Genomic DNA, 16,785 nt, shown 5'->3' on the forward strand with positions numbered 1-16,785 from the left:
ATAACTGGTATGGGTCATAGGACTTATTTTTTGTTGCAGAACTTGGGTTATCCTTAGTACAGAATCATGGTGAGACCATACACATTCGAGGATAAGTAGCCTGTTACTGATAAATTATACAGTAGTGAAGGAATTTCATGAGACAGTACTATCCAGTTACTTTAACATCACCATAAAAACAGTTGCCTAATTGTCTGCCTTGAGCATAGTTACATGTTAGAGTTCATAATGTATGTATGTATTTATTTTAACTTTATTTAACTTTTATATACCGCCCAAAACTTGTGTGGCTGGGCGGTTTATGATTAAATTGTCACTTTTTCATGTCATGTCCTACATACAGTGAAAGTTACTGATGTCTTTCTGTAAATCCTCCTTATCATTGTTCCAGGTGATTTGTTTCTTTCCCAGATTGTACTACAGTCTTCCTTGTTTGTTTTGCATGTATATACCATTAGGGATGTGCAAACTGGTTCGAATTCGAACCAAGTCGGTTTGATGGTTTGAATTCAAACCAAAGCAGCCATCAGGTTCGAGCTGCAGGTTCGAATTCGAACCAAACTGGAGGTGGTCCAATTCGAACCAGTTCAAACCTCCAAAAGTGGGTGGGGTGTTAGCTGGGCACCCATGGGTACCTACCACACAAACCCCAAAGCAACACTCGTACGATTTTTTATGAAATTTTGAAATATTTATTTTTCCTCATACGGTATAATGGGACCCGAACCAGCCCCTTATCCCCTATTGTGGAGTACCTATTGGCACAAAAGTGAGGTGGGTGGTAGGCAATGGGATACTCCTCCAATTATTGGTGAATTTTTAAAGTATTTTTTAATTCCTCATAGGGAATAATGAGGATTGCAGCAAATGTATAGCTTCACAATGGGTGGAAAGGAGTGGCCTAGAGCAGTGTGTAGTGGTGTTAGTGCCCAAGGGGGACAAGGAAGCTACCAGAATTATTTGAAAGGAATTGGGCAAAGGGCTGATTTTAAAGTGATTTTTGAAGTTTACATGTCTTTAAGGTTAGCAAAATGAGAGTGGATTTATGGTTTGTCATTAAAAATCTCATATGCTACCAAAGAATCTACACTCAGAACACCTCAGAAACAACAAAACCCAGTACCCCATGGGTTAGCAACCCATGGAGGTGGTTGGCACCCTCTGTGCACTACACCACCACTCACTCAGAGCCACCCCAGCACCACCCAAGTGTCTTTAAGGTTTTTCTCCGTAGGGAAGAATGGAGGTTTCAGCAGCCCCGTATCTGCAGTTGTTATGGTTGGTCATCAAAAGTTGTTGTTGAGTTTAATATAGATAGTTTTATACTGTCTTTTCTTTGCAAGCATCCTCAAGATTGGATTTTTTCAACCACAAACAAACCTTCACTGTTGGCAGAGTGGTGGGTTTTCCAGAAACCCCCCCACCTGGCATAAACTTCATTTTTTTCTATTTAAATTTTTTTCTATTTCTATTTGTGTAGTTTATTTTGACAGCCTAAATAGATTGTGATCTGATTTGGCATGTTGGATGTATTTATAAAGGGTTAAAAAAAAAAATCCCACCTCCACTGTATTAATTTCCTCCCACTGTATCATATATTTTCCAGTAGCCAAGTAGACCTTTTAGAAATAGAAATTTCCCCACAGAAATATAAAGTTGGGGGAAATTTCCACTTCTCTTGGCAGATAGAATAGTGCCTGAAGCCATAGTAATAGGTGTACTACTGAGTCAGATGGGCCTCTAGTTGTGCTCCTGTACGACTGCTCTTTTTTTGAAACTACTTTGATGAAGTGGATCAGTGTGATAGGCAGTTCCACAAATAGTGGCTTGTGAGTTTGAAAAAGAAGAAACTTGTTCCACCATGTGATTTAAAGAAAACATCCTACCTATATATTTTGGCTTTGTTGCTATTTTGTTGGAAAAGACATAGTAATATGTGTAACAAGGATCTGGAGCACTGGCCCACATATCTCCCTGGAAGCATAGGTAGTTGCTGTAGTGGAAGAATTCTGACTCCATGATTGTCTAAACTCCTTACTGCTTTTTTCAGCTGGACAATCCTCCCTACTAGGGTGGTAATGAATCAATTTTTGAGATTCAATTCAACCTCAAATCGAATTGCAAAAATCCAAATCAGGAGAGGAGAGCTGGTCTTGTGGTAGCAAACATGACTTGTCCCCTTAGCTAAGCAGGGTCTGCCATGGTTGCATATGAATGGGAGACTTGATGTGTGAGCACTGTAAGATATTCCCCTCAGGAGAAGGAACCACTCTGGGAAGAGCAGAAGGTTTCAAGTTCCCTCCCTGGCTTTTCCAAGATAGGACTGAGAGAGATTCCTGCCTGCAACCTTGGAGAAGCCACTGCCAGTCTGTGAAGACAACACTGAGCTAGATGGACCAATGGTCTGAATCAGTATATGGCAGCTTCCTATGTTTAAAATCGATTTGCATTTGAATTGATGCCGGCCAGCTTGACAAACTGAATCAAAACTGCATGAGCAATTCGTGATTTGATCATAGGGAACAACAGGGAAGTCAAAATACTCCCTTACTCCCCTTGAGTAGGTCCTAGGGACATGAAAGTTGGTTGGGTGGTGTGGTGCGATGGGTGTGCTACCTATCACCCAACCACTGTTCTCTCTAAGGTGTGCGCATGTTAACAAGCTTTTGGATGTCCATTCAGTTCAATCTAGATCCCGCTCAGGCCCCATTCTGAATGCATGTTCTCACACAGTGCCTTGATACTTCCAACAAGAACAAAACTCATTCTACACAGACGTGAAAAAAATTAGAGGGAGCACTGCACCCAACCCAGAAAAGAAATGGGCAAGCAGGTGATTTTTTTTAAAAAAAATTATCTTTCCAAATAAATTCCATTGGATCCTATGGAGTTTAGGTTTAAAAATTTTTAACCTCCTCTTCCCCATTTCTTCAGCAGGTTGGGTGGTAGGTAGCACCCATCACACCGTACCACCCAACCCACTTCGGTGTCCCTAGGACCTACCCCTGGGGAACAATGGGGTATTTTGAGTTCCCCATTATTCCCTATGGGCAAAACAAGCAGAGTGCACTGTGCACACATTTTTGCAACCTTCCCTTGAAAAACACTACAGAACAGAAGCAGCACACACAATCCCTCTCAACACAGAACACATTTTGCCAAACAGACAGTCCAAAGATGGCCCCCAAAAAGCACTGACCCAGAATCTACAGCCAGCCACGGTGCATGTGCTGCACTAACATCATTGGCACAAGTTGCTCTCTCCTTGTACAACTATGACTCCGTCCTTACTTGCAACAGCTGCCACAGCACAGCAGCACCCTTAGCCAGTAAGCATAGCCATAAGCTCAATTACAGCAACATCTTCAGCGACATTTTGTCTGTGTGAGTACACCTTGCAGTGCAGAATGCAGAGCAGAGAGTGAAGCACAAGTTAGTCTCGAGGACAGACATGGACCTCATCACAGCAATCACCAAGGAATATTACACAGAGAGAGAGAGCTGAGCTGAGCTGCCACTGTCCATTTCTCGCCACACCACCATCACACAAACAGGCCAAAGCATGGCTCAAGGAAAGCAGACAGGTGCCCAAGTGCTACCTTTGTCAGTCTGAGATCAAGCAAAATCAATTGTATCAGCAGGCAATAGCACAGCATTATATTCAATCCTGAGAAATAAACCACAAAAATCAAACATCCTTGTTTTTCCTGATGTAAAGCTCTCTGCCTCCCAGTCCCTTGTAATATATTTTTAAATTCACTCCTCCTTTGTTGCCCCTTTGTCAATCTGAGATCTACCAAAAAAATTGTAGCAGCAATAATATACGAGTGCTGAGAAAATAAATCCACAAAATCAAACCTTCCTCCTGATGTATCCTTTTTTTGCATAAAGGCTCTCTGCCTCCCAGTCCCTCTGAATACATTTTGAAATTCCCCTCCAAAAGCGGTCTCTCCCCCCAGCCAGTGGGGGTACAGTTGCCTATGCCAACACTTGATACTAATTATTATTTATTTAAAACTAGCTTAACACGTGCAGAGCATCCGCATGCTGATACTGATTGCTCCCCTTACCATCTGCCACATCCCCCATAACCTTAGAGATCTCTCCACCCTCACCTGTGCCACACTCCTGCTCCTCCTGCATCAGGTTGCTTCCATCCCCCTCATCCCTATTGGTCACTCCTCCATTCCTTTACTCCATCCCCCTCACCCCTCTTGGTCATTGCTGCAGCATTACTGGCACCTATTGGCCAGGTTGCAGCCCCCTATTCCAGAGACCTGCCCACCCTCACCAGAGCCCTGCTCCTGCTCCTCCCTACAGCAGCAGCAGCTAACCAGGTCCTTCCTTGCTGCTGCCACTGCCATGTCCGCTTGTTCCCCCCAGGCCACTGACAGGATTAGACCCGTCCCTTGCCATTCCTTCTTTCTCTCTTCCCACCTTCTTTTTCTCTTTCTCCTCCATACGCCCTTCCTTCTTTCTCTCTTCCCCTCTTCTCCTCCCTTCTTTTTCTCTCCACCACTCCCTTTCCCCCTCTGACTTTCTTCCTCTCCCTTCTCTCCTGCTCCCTCTTCCTCCTTGAGTTAACAGATCTTGTTCATCTTGTTTCCTGATCTATTTCACACAATAGCAGCCTTCTCCTGAAGGGGCTCTTTCCTCCCTCACGACCCCTCTCTTCACAGACCTCTGCCCACGATCTAGATCTATATATATTCCTCTGCTCTACAAACAGAAACATCTTCTGACCAGGAACAGTTGCATTCCAACTGACCTTAACCATCACAGGCTCCTCTATCTGCATATGGAATCCCCAGTGCTCAATCACCATGATGCTTCTGCTCTCACAGGCTGCTCCTCCCTATCTGCATATGGAATCTCCACTGCCCAATTATCATGGTGCTTCTGCTCATGAATTCATGCAAGAGCTACCATGCACAGGATTAACCACAGGTACTCCTGAGAGAGAGAGAGAGAGAGAGAGAGAGAAAGAGGCAGAGAAGATATATAGAAGATAGATAGTTATACCTCTTTCCTCCAATGCACTACTGCTCAGGGCAGCTCACAACAATAAAATAGATACAGTGTAAAATACAAGTAATAAAATTAACCAAATTAAGTAAACAAGTTAAAAGCCAGGCTAAAACCACAATCAGGATTAAGTTTCAAATTAAGTTTTTAAAAAGGATTAAGTTTTTAAAAAGCTATTTTAAAAGCTAAAAATTGAGAATTAAAAAATGAAAGAACTTACCAGATATAAAGATGGAACATTTAAAAGCCTCTTTAAAAAGATGTGTGTTTAGTTTCTTAAAAACACTGAGGGAGGGAACACAGTGAAGCTCTTCAGGGATTTGAATGACAAGCCAACCAAGAAGCAAGGAGATCTCAAGCCAGTGCCAGATAACCAATCACCAAAGGGGGAAAGCCAGCCAAAATAACTGGACAAATCATGCAGATCAATTTGTGCTGAATTGGGGCTGATTCAATTCAACTTTAAATCAGTCCCTTCATTTTAGGGGAGATCCTATTCATGGCTGAATCAGTGAATCACCCCCGATTTGGTGCGAATTGAATTACATATCCCTGCTTCCTATCTTACTGTATTGCTGAACTGTGACCCTAGTCTCTACGCCAGGGGGTAATGTGAGAAAATCAGTAGTGATGCTAAATAAGAGTGTGTGCCTTGAACAACTTCCTATAGTCTATCAATACTGTCTCAATCCAACAACAAGGTCTCGCATATCTGTGTTCCCCTCATGGTGGTGGTTCAGCAAGACAGGATTATTTTAGTTAAGTTGTAGCTTGGTTTAAAAATGTGTTTTATCTAGGCCTGGAATTTAGTGTGTGTATACACACACACACACACACACACACACACACACACACACACACACAGACATATATAGGCTTATTATATATACTCCTTCCCTTTCTCACACACATCTGTAGAGTTGCTATGAACCTTTTCAGCATTTTCATTTTTGTCATATCTTGCTACAGTGTTGATTCTCATCTGGAGCAGTGTTTCTCAAACTTTTTGGAGTCAAGGACCGCTAAATTCTTCGTGCAGAGTTTCAAGGACCGCTACATTCTTCATGTGCAGTTTCCCGGACCAGCAGTTAGTAAAGGGGTTTCAAGTCTGTCTATCTATCTATCTGTCTATCTATCAGACTTCTATACTGCCCAAAACTTGCATCTCTGGGCAGTTTAGAATGAAAATAATATAAGCATTAAAATAATTAAATTTGGAATCTTTTGCAAACATGGAATATTAGGGGTTCTTAACCTTGGGTCCCTCAGTTAAACTCCCATAACCCCCAGCAACAATGGCATTTGGCCATTATGGCTGGGGATTATGGGAGTAGAAGTCCACCAACGTCTGGGTACCCAAGGTTGAGAACCCCTGAATCTAAAAGCCTGGGTGAACAAATTTGTCTCCAGTATGTCTGGAGTGGAGGTGCTTGTGATTACTCAGTGGAGAGGGGATGTTGGGCCATTAGAAAAATTCAAAAGCTACATGGGGCCAATGAAAACAACATACAAGCAAGCCCCACTGATGCAAGAGGGAAACAGCGTTCCCTCTCAAGGCGCCTCGATCACAACAGGCAGCTGGGTTTCAATCAACCAACCTTTGGCTGCAAACAATGAGCATGCAAGAACCAGCAGCCCTTCAAGTGGCGCCCACTGCCATACTTTTTCCTCCATGCCCCCGCATCGCATACAGTTTGAAGCTGTAAAGATAGGGAATAAGATAGCTGTAGGAAGATCTCAGCAGCACGTGGAGGCAAGGCACAAGAAGGGTCCCATGCCTCAGTGATACTCTTCCTCTTCCGTGCCATGTGCAAAATTGAGTAAGTGAGTGCCTTGATTTCAGTTGGGGGGGGGGTTTGACTCCCAGTCAGGGACCGGCACTCAACCCTTCGGGGACCGGCAGCGGTCCAGGGACCGGTGGTTGAGAAACACTGATCTGGAGGAATCTGTATCAGTTGAAACTAACTGATGCCGTATCTAGGCAAGTTCTGAATGCCACCTTTACCTATATAGGATCCTACGACAGTTGGTCTTTTGTCAAATGAAATGGCTACTTAGATTACTGTATGTGAAGATTTTGTATTTGTGAAGATTGTGTGGTAATTATGTTCCAAGCATAGGCAGTAGCATAGTAGAAGAAAATGCTAAGGTAGAAGTGGAAGGAAGAAACTAAAGTAGTAATAACCTGAACCTAATTGTTCATATGGAGGTACTTCATTTGCATTTTCTGAACATACCATGTTCCTAAAAAGCTGTTGTCAAGATAGTTAAATTTATTCACTTTTTGTCATGTTTGGTCCCCCTCCCCTTTAATTAGAGAAGAATGTGGTAAAGCAAATCCAGTAGTTGTCACATTGTCCCTGTCTTTATTCTAGTACATTTTCAACCCGGATTCTAAGCATTGCAACACGGGGACGGATCCAGTTGCCTGCTGTATCCTCTCCACTCCTTCCTGTGTGTGCTGCAGGAGTTTTCTGCTACTGATCCTATTTTCCTGTTAGCTTTCCTCCTGCAAGTAGAAGCTATATTTGCTTGATAGCTGGTGGAATGGACCATCAGACTAGATGGGCTCATTAGTTTTTAAAAATGTAGACTTTGTATTAGGACCAAATATTTAGTCAGGTATGCATTAATAACTTGTTTACTAATTAAATTTTAACTGACATTTTCCTTCAGGGATTCTACAAATGAAACTACTGCACATTCAGATGCTGGTAGTGAACTTGAAGAAACCGAATTGAAGGGGAAAAGAAAACGTGGTCGTCCTGGCAGACCTCCAGTATGCCACTTTTTTTTCTTTGAATAACTGTTTTAAGACTGTTCTTTTATCTCATTGTCTTAATGACCACATGAATAATTTTAATGGATATTTGCAGAATGTAATATGCAGTTGATAACCAAGACATGTTTGAAGACATAGCATAAATCAAACTTGTAAGAAAAGATGCACTTTCACTTTTCTTTTGAGAATACTGCACAATATTAATACTTGCACACACTGTTCTAAGCAGGAGCAGGAGCAGGAATGTAAAATTCTGAATTTGAATTGGTTTGAATATAACATGTTACGGCTTATTTGCAAACTCTTTTTGTTGAGATACTTGTAAATATTTTAAGATGTAAAAATTTAATAGTATATGCCCCACCCCTTGTTTAAATTTTAAGCTAAGAAAAATGAAAAATCATTGTAAATCATTAACCTATAATGACTTATAGGTTATAGCACTGTAAATCATTAACCTATATAATTTTTGCACACCCCAAAATCTTTCATTTTAGATATACTCGTATATAGATATTTCTTGGTTATAAACATTTGTCACATCCCATCCACACATTCAATCAGTGTGTGAAAGGTTAGTAGAATTGTACTCCCTGGCTGTTGCTCTAACATCCATGCATATGTGGATGGAATGCGGGAAGAGGGCTCTGGACATCTGAAAAAAGATAATGGAAGCTTCCTGTTTTTACTGGTATTGTATAAATTCACTGTTACTAATTATAAATGTTACAAAAATTGCATTTTTAGAAATAGAAAACTTCTGCAGAAGAACGTAGCAATCAAATTCTCTGCTCCCCATTGTGCTTGTGAAAGTATATTTTTTAGTAAAATGAATATGTAATCTTAAGGTTACAATATTTTCCATTAAGATGTTAAAAATATGCGGCATTTCATTCTACTAAATTATTTTAATAAACTTATTATGAGAGACTTGGTTTTCAATTGCAGAGAAATGTTAGTGGATGGGTCTTTGTTAAAGTGTTCCATATAAACAACTATTCAGATAATTTTTTTATCTCATGAATTTCAGTCTGCTGTTAGCCTTTGCTAGTCTGTTACCTTCTCAGTATTTCCTGAGCATCTGTCCTAAGTGTCATATGCTCCTTTTGTTTTTGACAAACTTGCCCATATGAGGTCTTTTTGCAATCTTTCCAGGTCCTTAAATCAATTGAGAAGTGATTGAGATGCCTGTGAGTACCAGTTGCAGGGGAATAAAAGCAGGAGAGAGGGCATGCCCTCAACTCCTGCCTGTGGGCTTCCAGTGGCATTTGGTGGACCACTGTGTGAAACAGGATGCTGGACTAGATAGGCCTTGGGCCTGATTCGACAGGGCTGTTAAGTTCTTATGAAGTTGGTGCTTGCTCATGTTCTCTAATGGGAATCTGCTAATGGGAATCTGCTAATGGGAATCTGTGCTTGTGTAGAACCATCCTGGGAAAATTCTAGATCTCTAGCCAAATATTTTTGGTACCTGGTCCTTCTGACCAAGGAGGATTGAGTGTACATGCCCTGCTAATGTGGCCAGTGACTTTCTTCTCAATTCTGTGCTCTGCTGCATGAGACACATATCTTGGAAAGTTATCTGAGAACGCTTTCCCTTGCTCTCAGATTTAGCAAAACAAAACACACAAAACCCCTGCCTTTGCTCCCTTGCACTTATTCAGCCTTTTCTAAAGTTCCTTTTTCAAAAATAAAAGAGGAACACGCAACTCTGCTTGCAGCTGACCTGCTGCTGTATCATTTCAGCAAAGATGATGTTTTGTGGCACAGCTGTAGTTTGTACAAGGGATAACTTGTTACTTTGGCCATGACCATTTTCTCAGGTGCCTGGTGAGTTGCACAGAGTTGACTCCTGCATTCATTGTCTGAGCTTTATTAATCAGTCTGGACAAAACTCTACCTTTTTACCTTAGAACAGAATTTTGGAATAATCACTTCAATTGGTTATTGGTGTCAGTACTTCCTGTCTGCAATTTTTTACAGAAACCCACGAGTCATTGCAGTGACTCGCTTGATCTGGAAGCAAAAGTTGGCTCGTTCATTGAGTTCAGTCTTCTTCAATACCCAAGTTGGGTTTGATACCTTTGGGCTCAAAAACGCAAAAGGACTGTTCCGCTCCATCAGATACAGTGCATGGTCTCAAACCCACCCACCCCCCAAAGGAGCATAAGCATATACCTGATTCTTCTGAAAGGTGGTGGATTCACCACTTTTAAAAAACCCAAAAACTTGGTACTGATTTGAACTGGGAGGAGCAGCTTGTAATAGCTGGACATCATTCTGACTGAATCAAAAAAATTGGAAGTTATTCTTCTCACACTCCCCAGTCACTTCATATTAAGAACTCTTCTCTTCAAAACTCAACACCACCATGCCTTCAAAGGGCAACATTGTTGATATGATCACAGTCCTCATGCAGCATGAGGAGGCCAAATAAGACCTGAACCTCTATGCATTGAGGAATTCCACTTTGATGTAGTCTACAAATTTGACACAGACTATTGCATTGAGATAAAATATTGAGATGGACTTTGGCTCTCCTCCATATGGAAGGAATAGACATCCCCCATCTTGGTGATACATCTTTTCAAAATTGTGTATGTCTCCATACAGAGTTCATTTGCCCCATATGTTAATATGATCTCCATTCTTAGCATCACTATTTGCCACTTGTGGTACTCTTACTTTCTGCAAGCAGAATTAGTTTGATTGGGAGGAATGGAGATACCAACCCAGAAGGATGGAATCGTGTGAACTAATGATCAGTTGCAAAACCTTGGCCAACTGTTATTTTCTTGGCACCAAGGTCAGCTGGAATTTACAAGGATTCCTTCTTGTCTGTACTTAACAATGGTGCCCTGCATGATTACGGTCCTGTTGCTGTTGACACCTAAGGTGAATGCTTCTGTCTGAACTTCTATGCTCCATTAATGCTACAATTACAACTGTTCTACGAGTGACCACTGTTGCACCACACCAATGCTACAAGTTCCATGCCCAGTTTACATATAACTTTGGACCCTTTATGTGATCCATTGTATATTCATACAAATGGTAGAAGCGCACACGGTAACATTCTGGGGAGTTTTTCAAAGCTCCATCCCTCATGCTGTAGCACTTCTGTTAGAAGGAACAGTTGCAGTGTCGCCACTCTCAGTTCCTTTCCAACCATCAGCGAGATTGCACCAGGAGGAATCTGCTCCATCTACCAGTGTCTTCATAGACCTTCAAAGCGAAATAAAGAGAAAGAGAGTTATTGGTTATTGAACATTATTTTAAGCTATACTTCACCGAGTAGGAGTGTGCACGGACCGGTTCGGAGACCATTCTACTGGCCTCTGAACCGGTCCGGACATGGGGTGGTTTTGGTTCGGGAGGGATAGGGTGGGAGGTTCCACTAAGGGTGGGGGGGCTTTACTTATCCCTCCCGCCCTTTCCACTTTTTGCGCCGTAAATATCCCAAAAAATCTGGGCGGCAGGATTCCTCGCCACCCGCTTCTATCCACTACGATGGCTCTGCCGGCTCCGCTCCTCCATGTGTAAACGATCGGGCTTCCTTTTCAGGAAGCCTTCTGCACACACACGCGCAGGAGGCTTCACTTTCGCAGACGGCAGGGAAGGGGGTGGGCGGGAGTATGTCTCGCTGTCGCCCGCGCGCTTATAGAGAGCGCGGCCGGTCCGGGCGAGATTTAAGGGGGCGAAAGGGGGCTTCAGCAGCAGGGGGCTTCAAGGGGGCGGCAGGGAAGTACCCTGCCGCCCGATTGTTTACACACGGAGGAGCGGCGCCGGCGGAGCCATCGTAGTGGATAGAAGCGGGTGGCGAGGAATCCCGCCGCCCGGATTTTTTGGGATATTTACGGCGCAAAAAGTGGAAAGGGCGGGAGGGGTAAGTAACGCCCCCCCGCCCTTAGTGGAACCCCCATCCCCATTGCCGGACCGCAGCTCCGCAGTTCCGTGCACACCCCTATCACCGAGTGCTCAGAACATGTCATGAGCATTAAAAAGACATTCAAGAGATGCATTGAGTGCAACTCAAAATTACTGTCATCAGATAAACATAACCTATATGTCTGTCTGTCTGTTCACCATCTCAAACTTCCATCACTGGGTGGTTTACAGCAAAATAAAACAAATTAATACCAAAACTAAAGCCTTACAACAATTTAAAACCACAAGTCTAGTTTAAAACGCTTGGGTGAATAAAATGTCTTTAGAGACTATTTAAATGTTGTCAGAGATGGGAAGCCTCATACATCAGCAGGAAGCACATTCTGGAATCTTGGGGTGGCAGCAGTGAAGGCCCGTCCCTATGTTTAGGTGAAGAGCATAGAGTCCATGCTTTTAAAATCTGTCTGGGATTTTCCAAACAGACCAGAAAAAGCGGATAACTGAGTCTGTGGAACACTCTGTATAACTTAAATCTAAGACCCTCAGACATGGACATGAAGTTGACACAAGGTCTCTTGACATCGACTAAATTACCAGCCACAACTGCACCTCTAATACAACCATCCAAGAATATATCAGTATCAGCCAATACATCAACCATAGCAACCAGCAAGTCAACATTGACAGCAGCATCCCTTGCAATAGTGAGCATGTTAATATCAAAACTCATAGTGTCGACACTGACTGGAGTAAGCCAAGCACAAGCTTCATCGAAGTCAAAAGAAACACCTTTGTCAATAAAGCATACCTATTCAACGATGGCAACAATAGCAACAACCAAGGAGAAGGGTGATCCACCAGAGGTGGAGGAGGTGCGACAAAGAAAAAGCAACAATAAGTGTTGCCGTTGATTGCTCCATCCATATTGACACCTTCAATGCAGAAAGTCCTTTTTTCGTTGAATGTATCTTCTTCACTGACAGATCACCTAATCATATAGGCACCACTACAGCCTGCAACACAGCTAACTATTACGTTGAGAATGCCAGCTTCAATCTTAGCATTGTCAACTTGGACCCAGGATTTAGAGAAGTCAATCGCAATGGATGCCATGCTGACAAAATTACCAAAAGCCAAAGAGCCTTCTGCACTGAGTACAGCATAGCCATACACATTAATAATACTTCCTGCACCAGTATCTTAAAGGATGACTGAAAGAGTCCTGTCTGTTAATGTTTCAGCACTTTGAAATTGCAGAGAATGTCAGGAAGGTTATTGTCCTAAAAACTCCATCAGCACCTCAGAGATCTCCACTGATGGTTTGATGGAGGAAAGAGGTGGAATATTCTCTACCACACAAGAAAAAGGCTGTTTTATACAAACACATTTTCACACAGCTTCGCAAAGAAGCTGTATGGGAAACTCCAATGGTATCTTACTATGTGTTTATTTATACCATAGAGACTATGAAGTGGAATACAGAGAGGTTATAACACCGTATCCCCCTAGCTACGATTACAGCACAGAACTACCCATCTCATAGACATTATGTACACCAGCCAACACACCTGGTTCAGTACGTAGAAACACAAACAATGAGATCTTGGGAGACATTCAAAAGACCATTAGGCGTTGTACAGTTAGCTTTTCATATTGTCACCACTGATGTACCAATATGGCATGGCTCCACACATACTGTCACTATTGCCGTCCAAACGAGGAGCCAGGAGACTCAACTGCAAGCTATCTCTTCACAGTCAGATACTTAAGATGGGGCAATTTGGTATCAAACAGCAGCAACCACAGTAGTGATGTCAGCACAGACCCAAATGGCTAATACCCTAACAACATTCATGTCAGGGTGTTCAGATAACTAGCTCCAATATAACAAATACAAGACAAGGAAGAGCTTTTTGCGGTAAACTCAGATATATCAGATTATGTAGAGGTTGAAAAATCTGTCTACAGAAAAACCACCAGAACCATCACCAGGTGAGGCAGTTGTGAGTAAAGTGCCATCCATTTCCCCAATGGAAGAGATGCACAATTGCCATTTGCAAATAGCTAAAATGGCTAAAATACTGGGTTTAGAAATCAAGCAATGTTGAAAACAATGTATAAGACCAGTTTTTTTTATTTTGTAGTTACTCTGCATTTTTCAAATGTTGCATCTTTACCAGTTCTCACTGTACTAATGCAGGTGTCAAAGCAAGCATGGGCAAAGCCACCTCTGTGGCTCCAACAACCAAGAAACTAGAAAATATGTATAGGATCCAAGTGGAGGGATGACAGTACCTTTTCTCGTACCCACCATCTAACTCCTTAGTGATGGACTGTGCATCATCATCTAAATCTAATTTGAAACTTTCTGTTTCAGTTGGCAAGGGAAGAAAGCTGGGTACCATAGGCAGAAAATTTTATTTAACATCATGTTGGTCAGTCAGAATTGCCAACATCATGCTTGTGTGAGATGTTTTTATCACTCCTTATGGGAGCAGTTTCAAGAATATATTTGTAGGACTATGCACTTCAGTAAAATTAAAGCTCCAACATCAGCATTCCCTTCCCCAACCACCAAGTGGTGTTAGATCGCAGGGCAAGTGCCCTGGGGTAGCACATTGGTGGTGGTGACCCTTTAACTGATCTCCCAGCACTGGCACAGGGGTAGATGGGCAGCTCAACGATTGCTGGGAGGTGGGCATAGTGATAGGCCTGGGAAGCCCATGTAGCTGCTGGGAGGATGCATGGGCTTCTGGGGATTGTAGTTCTGCTCAGAACTTCTTGCAATGGAGAAGTTCTGAATGAGACTTCTATAACTATCCAGTGATAGACCAAAGATAGCCACTAAACTTTATATAAACCAGGACATTATTTCCTACCTTCTTTTTAAAAGACTCAGGTATGTCTTTAGAAAAAAAGTCTTCACGTATTAGATGCGCGGAGAGCACTTGATTTATTTCGAAAGAAAAAAATTCAGATTAGATAAAGGGTTATTCATATCACAAGACAGGGACATTATAAAAGAAAACACATAACAGAATGAAGACTCTCACATTGGATTGTGGACACCATTATACTAGCTTACGAATGCCAAGCATGAACCTATCTTTTTAAACGAGCGCATTCCACTAGAGAGTGAGGTCATTGGCAGCAAATTGGTAGGCATAGCCATGCAAAAGATTTGCAAAGCAGCTACCTAATATTTGGAACAGCTGTTCATAAAGCATTATGCAGTTGATATCAGATCAGCAACCTTAAGCAAGTTATAATGTAAGGCACCTTCACTCTCTGCCAAGTGGTAAGCTAACTAATCACCCATTAGTGTGAATAAACACTGGATCACAAGGATAAACAGGTTACTTATCTGTTTATTCTTGATTATCCTTGAGGAATTGGGTATTCACACAACCCACCAGCCTTCTCCACTGCAGGTGCAATAATACAGTCACACTTAACTTTCTCAGATCCATTTGAAAGATGGTCATCCAGGAACTGAGGAGGATGGCAATCCAACCATCCTTTCTAACAGAGCAAAGGGCAAAGCTAGGAATGTTGTGCGGAGCTTTGAAAATCATCCCTGAATGTTACTCTGTGCCTTCATAACCCATTAGTGTGAATACCCATGGATCACTCAGCAATAATCTGTTACAGGTAAGAAACAATTTTTCTTTGCCAGTCACTTGAGGGGCATCATGCCTGCCTCCTCCTATGCCAATGTCATTTACCACCACTACCACCAATGACAACCATCAAGCCTCTGATAGTTGCATCAATCCATTTTGTTAGGTGACTGGGACACCGACTCAACTACTTCTAATATTTTCGACTGAACAATGGTTCTGTCTTGGGAACCCACACTGGGAAACCCCCTTTCTATCTTTGCATCCAATATTTGCCACTACTTGGACCTGATGAAGAGGGTGCTAGGTCATTGAGCTTGGAAGTATACAATGCAAACCCAGACTCTCCTGCCTCTGCTTTTCAACTTATTTCAGAAGCTAACATCCTGATCACACTGTTTATGCTCTCAGTACTCCTCAAAGCAGTCGAGGGTTCCTCAAAACCTCCCCCTTCTCAGAGGATTGAAATATTTTACAAGATACAGTGTAATGACTGCAATTTCCTCTTCAACTATCTGCTCGCTAATTTGATGCTGGTAGATGCTTCCTTAGAAAAAGGAAAAATCTCTTCTCGTACTGCTGTAACAGATAAAGAGGGTTTAATTCAGTTGAATTTCATTGGACAGAATGCTACCACAGATCATATTTCAAACATGTGAATGGACAGTTAGCATTATTTTCTGTGTGAAGAGTTCCCACTTTTACTACTCCACATGGTTAGGCCATGACATTTCAAATGACAAATAGTAAAACATGGAATTACTACGACTACTATTATGAATTCTTATATACCACTTTTCATCAAAAATTCTAAAAATAGTTTGTATAGAATAATACACAAGTCAGATGATACCCTTTCTCCAAAGGGCTCACAGTCTAAAATACAAGGTAGACATCAGCAACAGCTACTTCAGGGATGCTGTACTTTACAGTTCCAAAGTTAGACACGTCCCTCTGGATCATCCTCTGTCTGAGACAATGGTTCCTTTATCACCTTCAAGAAGTTTTGTGTGGATTCAATTGAAAAAATTCCTCTGTTGCTTCATATTGGGGAGTGGATGACATCCATAGAGCTACAAGGCACCTATTTGCATATCTTCATCTACCCTCAGCACAAAAAGTGTCTTCATTTTGCCCTGGACCAGCAATTTTGAGAGCACTGCTTCTTTCAGTTTGGACTTTTGAGCATTTCCAGCAACTTCACAAAATGTATGATATTTATAGTCCCCATGTCACTGATATAGAATCCAGAGTTATCCATATATAGCTTCACAAACACTTCTACTGTCAAACACATGCAGCACATTAGCCCTTGTTGCTGTATCAGAACTTCACATCAAGAAAGAAAAGTCACATCTGTGACTATAGGCTACACAGACTACAGCTAATTGAAGCAGTGTTGTAGAGAGTCGTCCTTAACATGATGGTTCCATATTGAGTATACGCAACCCTCAAGGTGTATCCAACAGT

At 42.1% G+C, this 16,785-nt stretch overlaps 1 protein-coding gene across 2 annotated transcripts in view; it reads left to right on the plus strand.

Annotated features, from left to right (window-relative positions):
- STAG1 (stromal antigen 1) overlaps positions 1 to 16,785 on the plus strand; it is a 327,093-nt gene that overhangs the window by 128,912 nt on the left and 181,396 nt on the right. Inside the window, exons 3-4 of one of the 2 annotated variants that reach the window (XM_053310204.1) lie at positions 5,995 to 6,112; positions 7,702 to 7,804. In XM_053310204.1, coding sequence (XP_053166179.1) covers positions 5,995 to 6,112; positions 7,702 to 7,804 — 221 coding nt within the window. The remainder of the gene's footprint in view (positions 1 to 5,994; positions 6,113 to 7,701; positions 7,805 to 16,785) is intronic. The other variant, XM_053310205.1, reaches the window with a different exon arrangement.

The sequence above is a fragment of the Hemicordylus capensis genome, chromosome 3 (genome assembly GCF_027244095.1).
Source record: "Hemicordylus capensis ecotype Gifberg chromosome 3, rHemCap1.1.pri, whole genome shotgun sequence".
NCBI lineage: Eukaryota > Metazoa > Chordata > Lepidosauria > Squamata > Cordylidae > Hemicordylus > Hemicordylus capensis.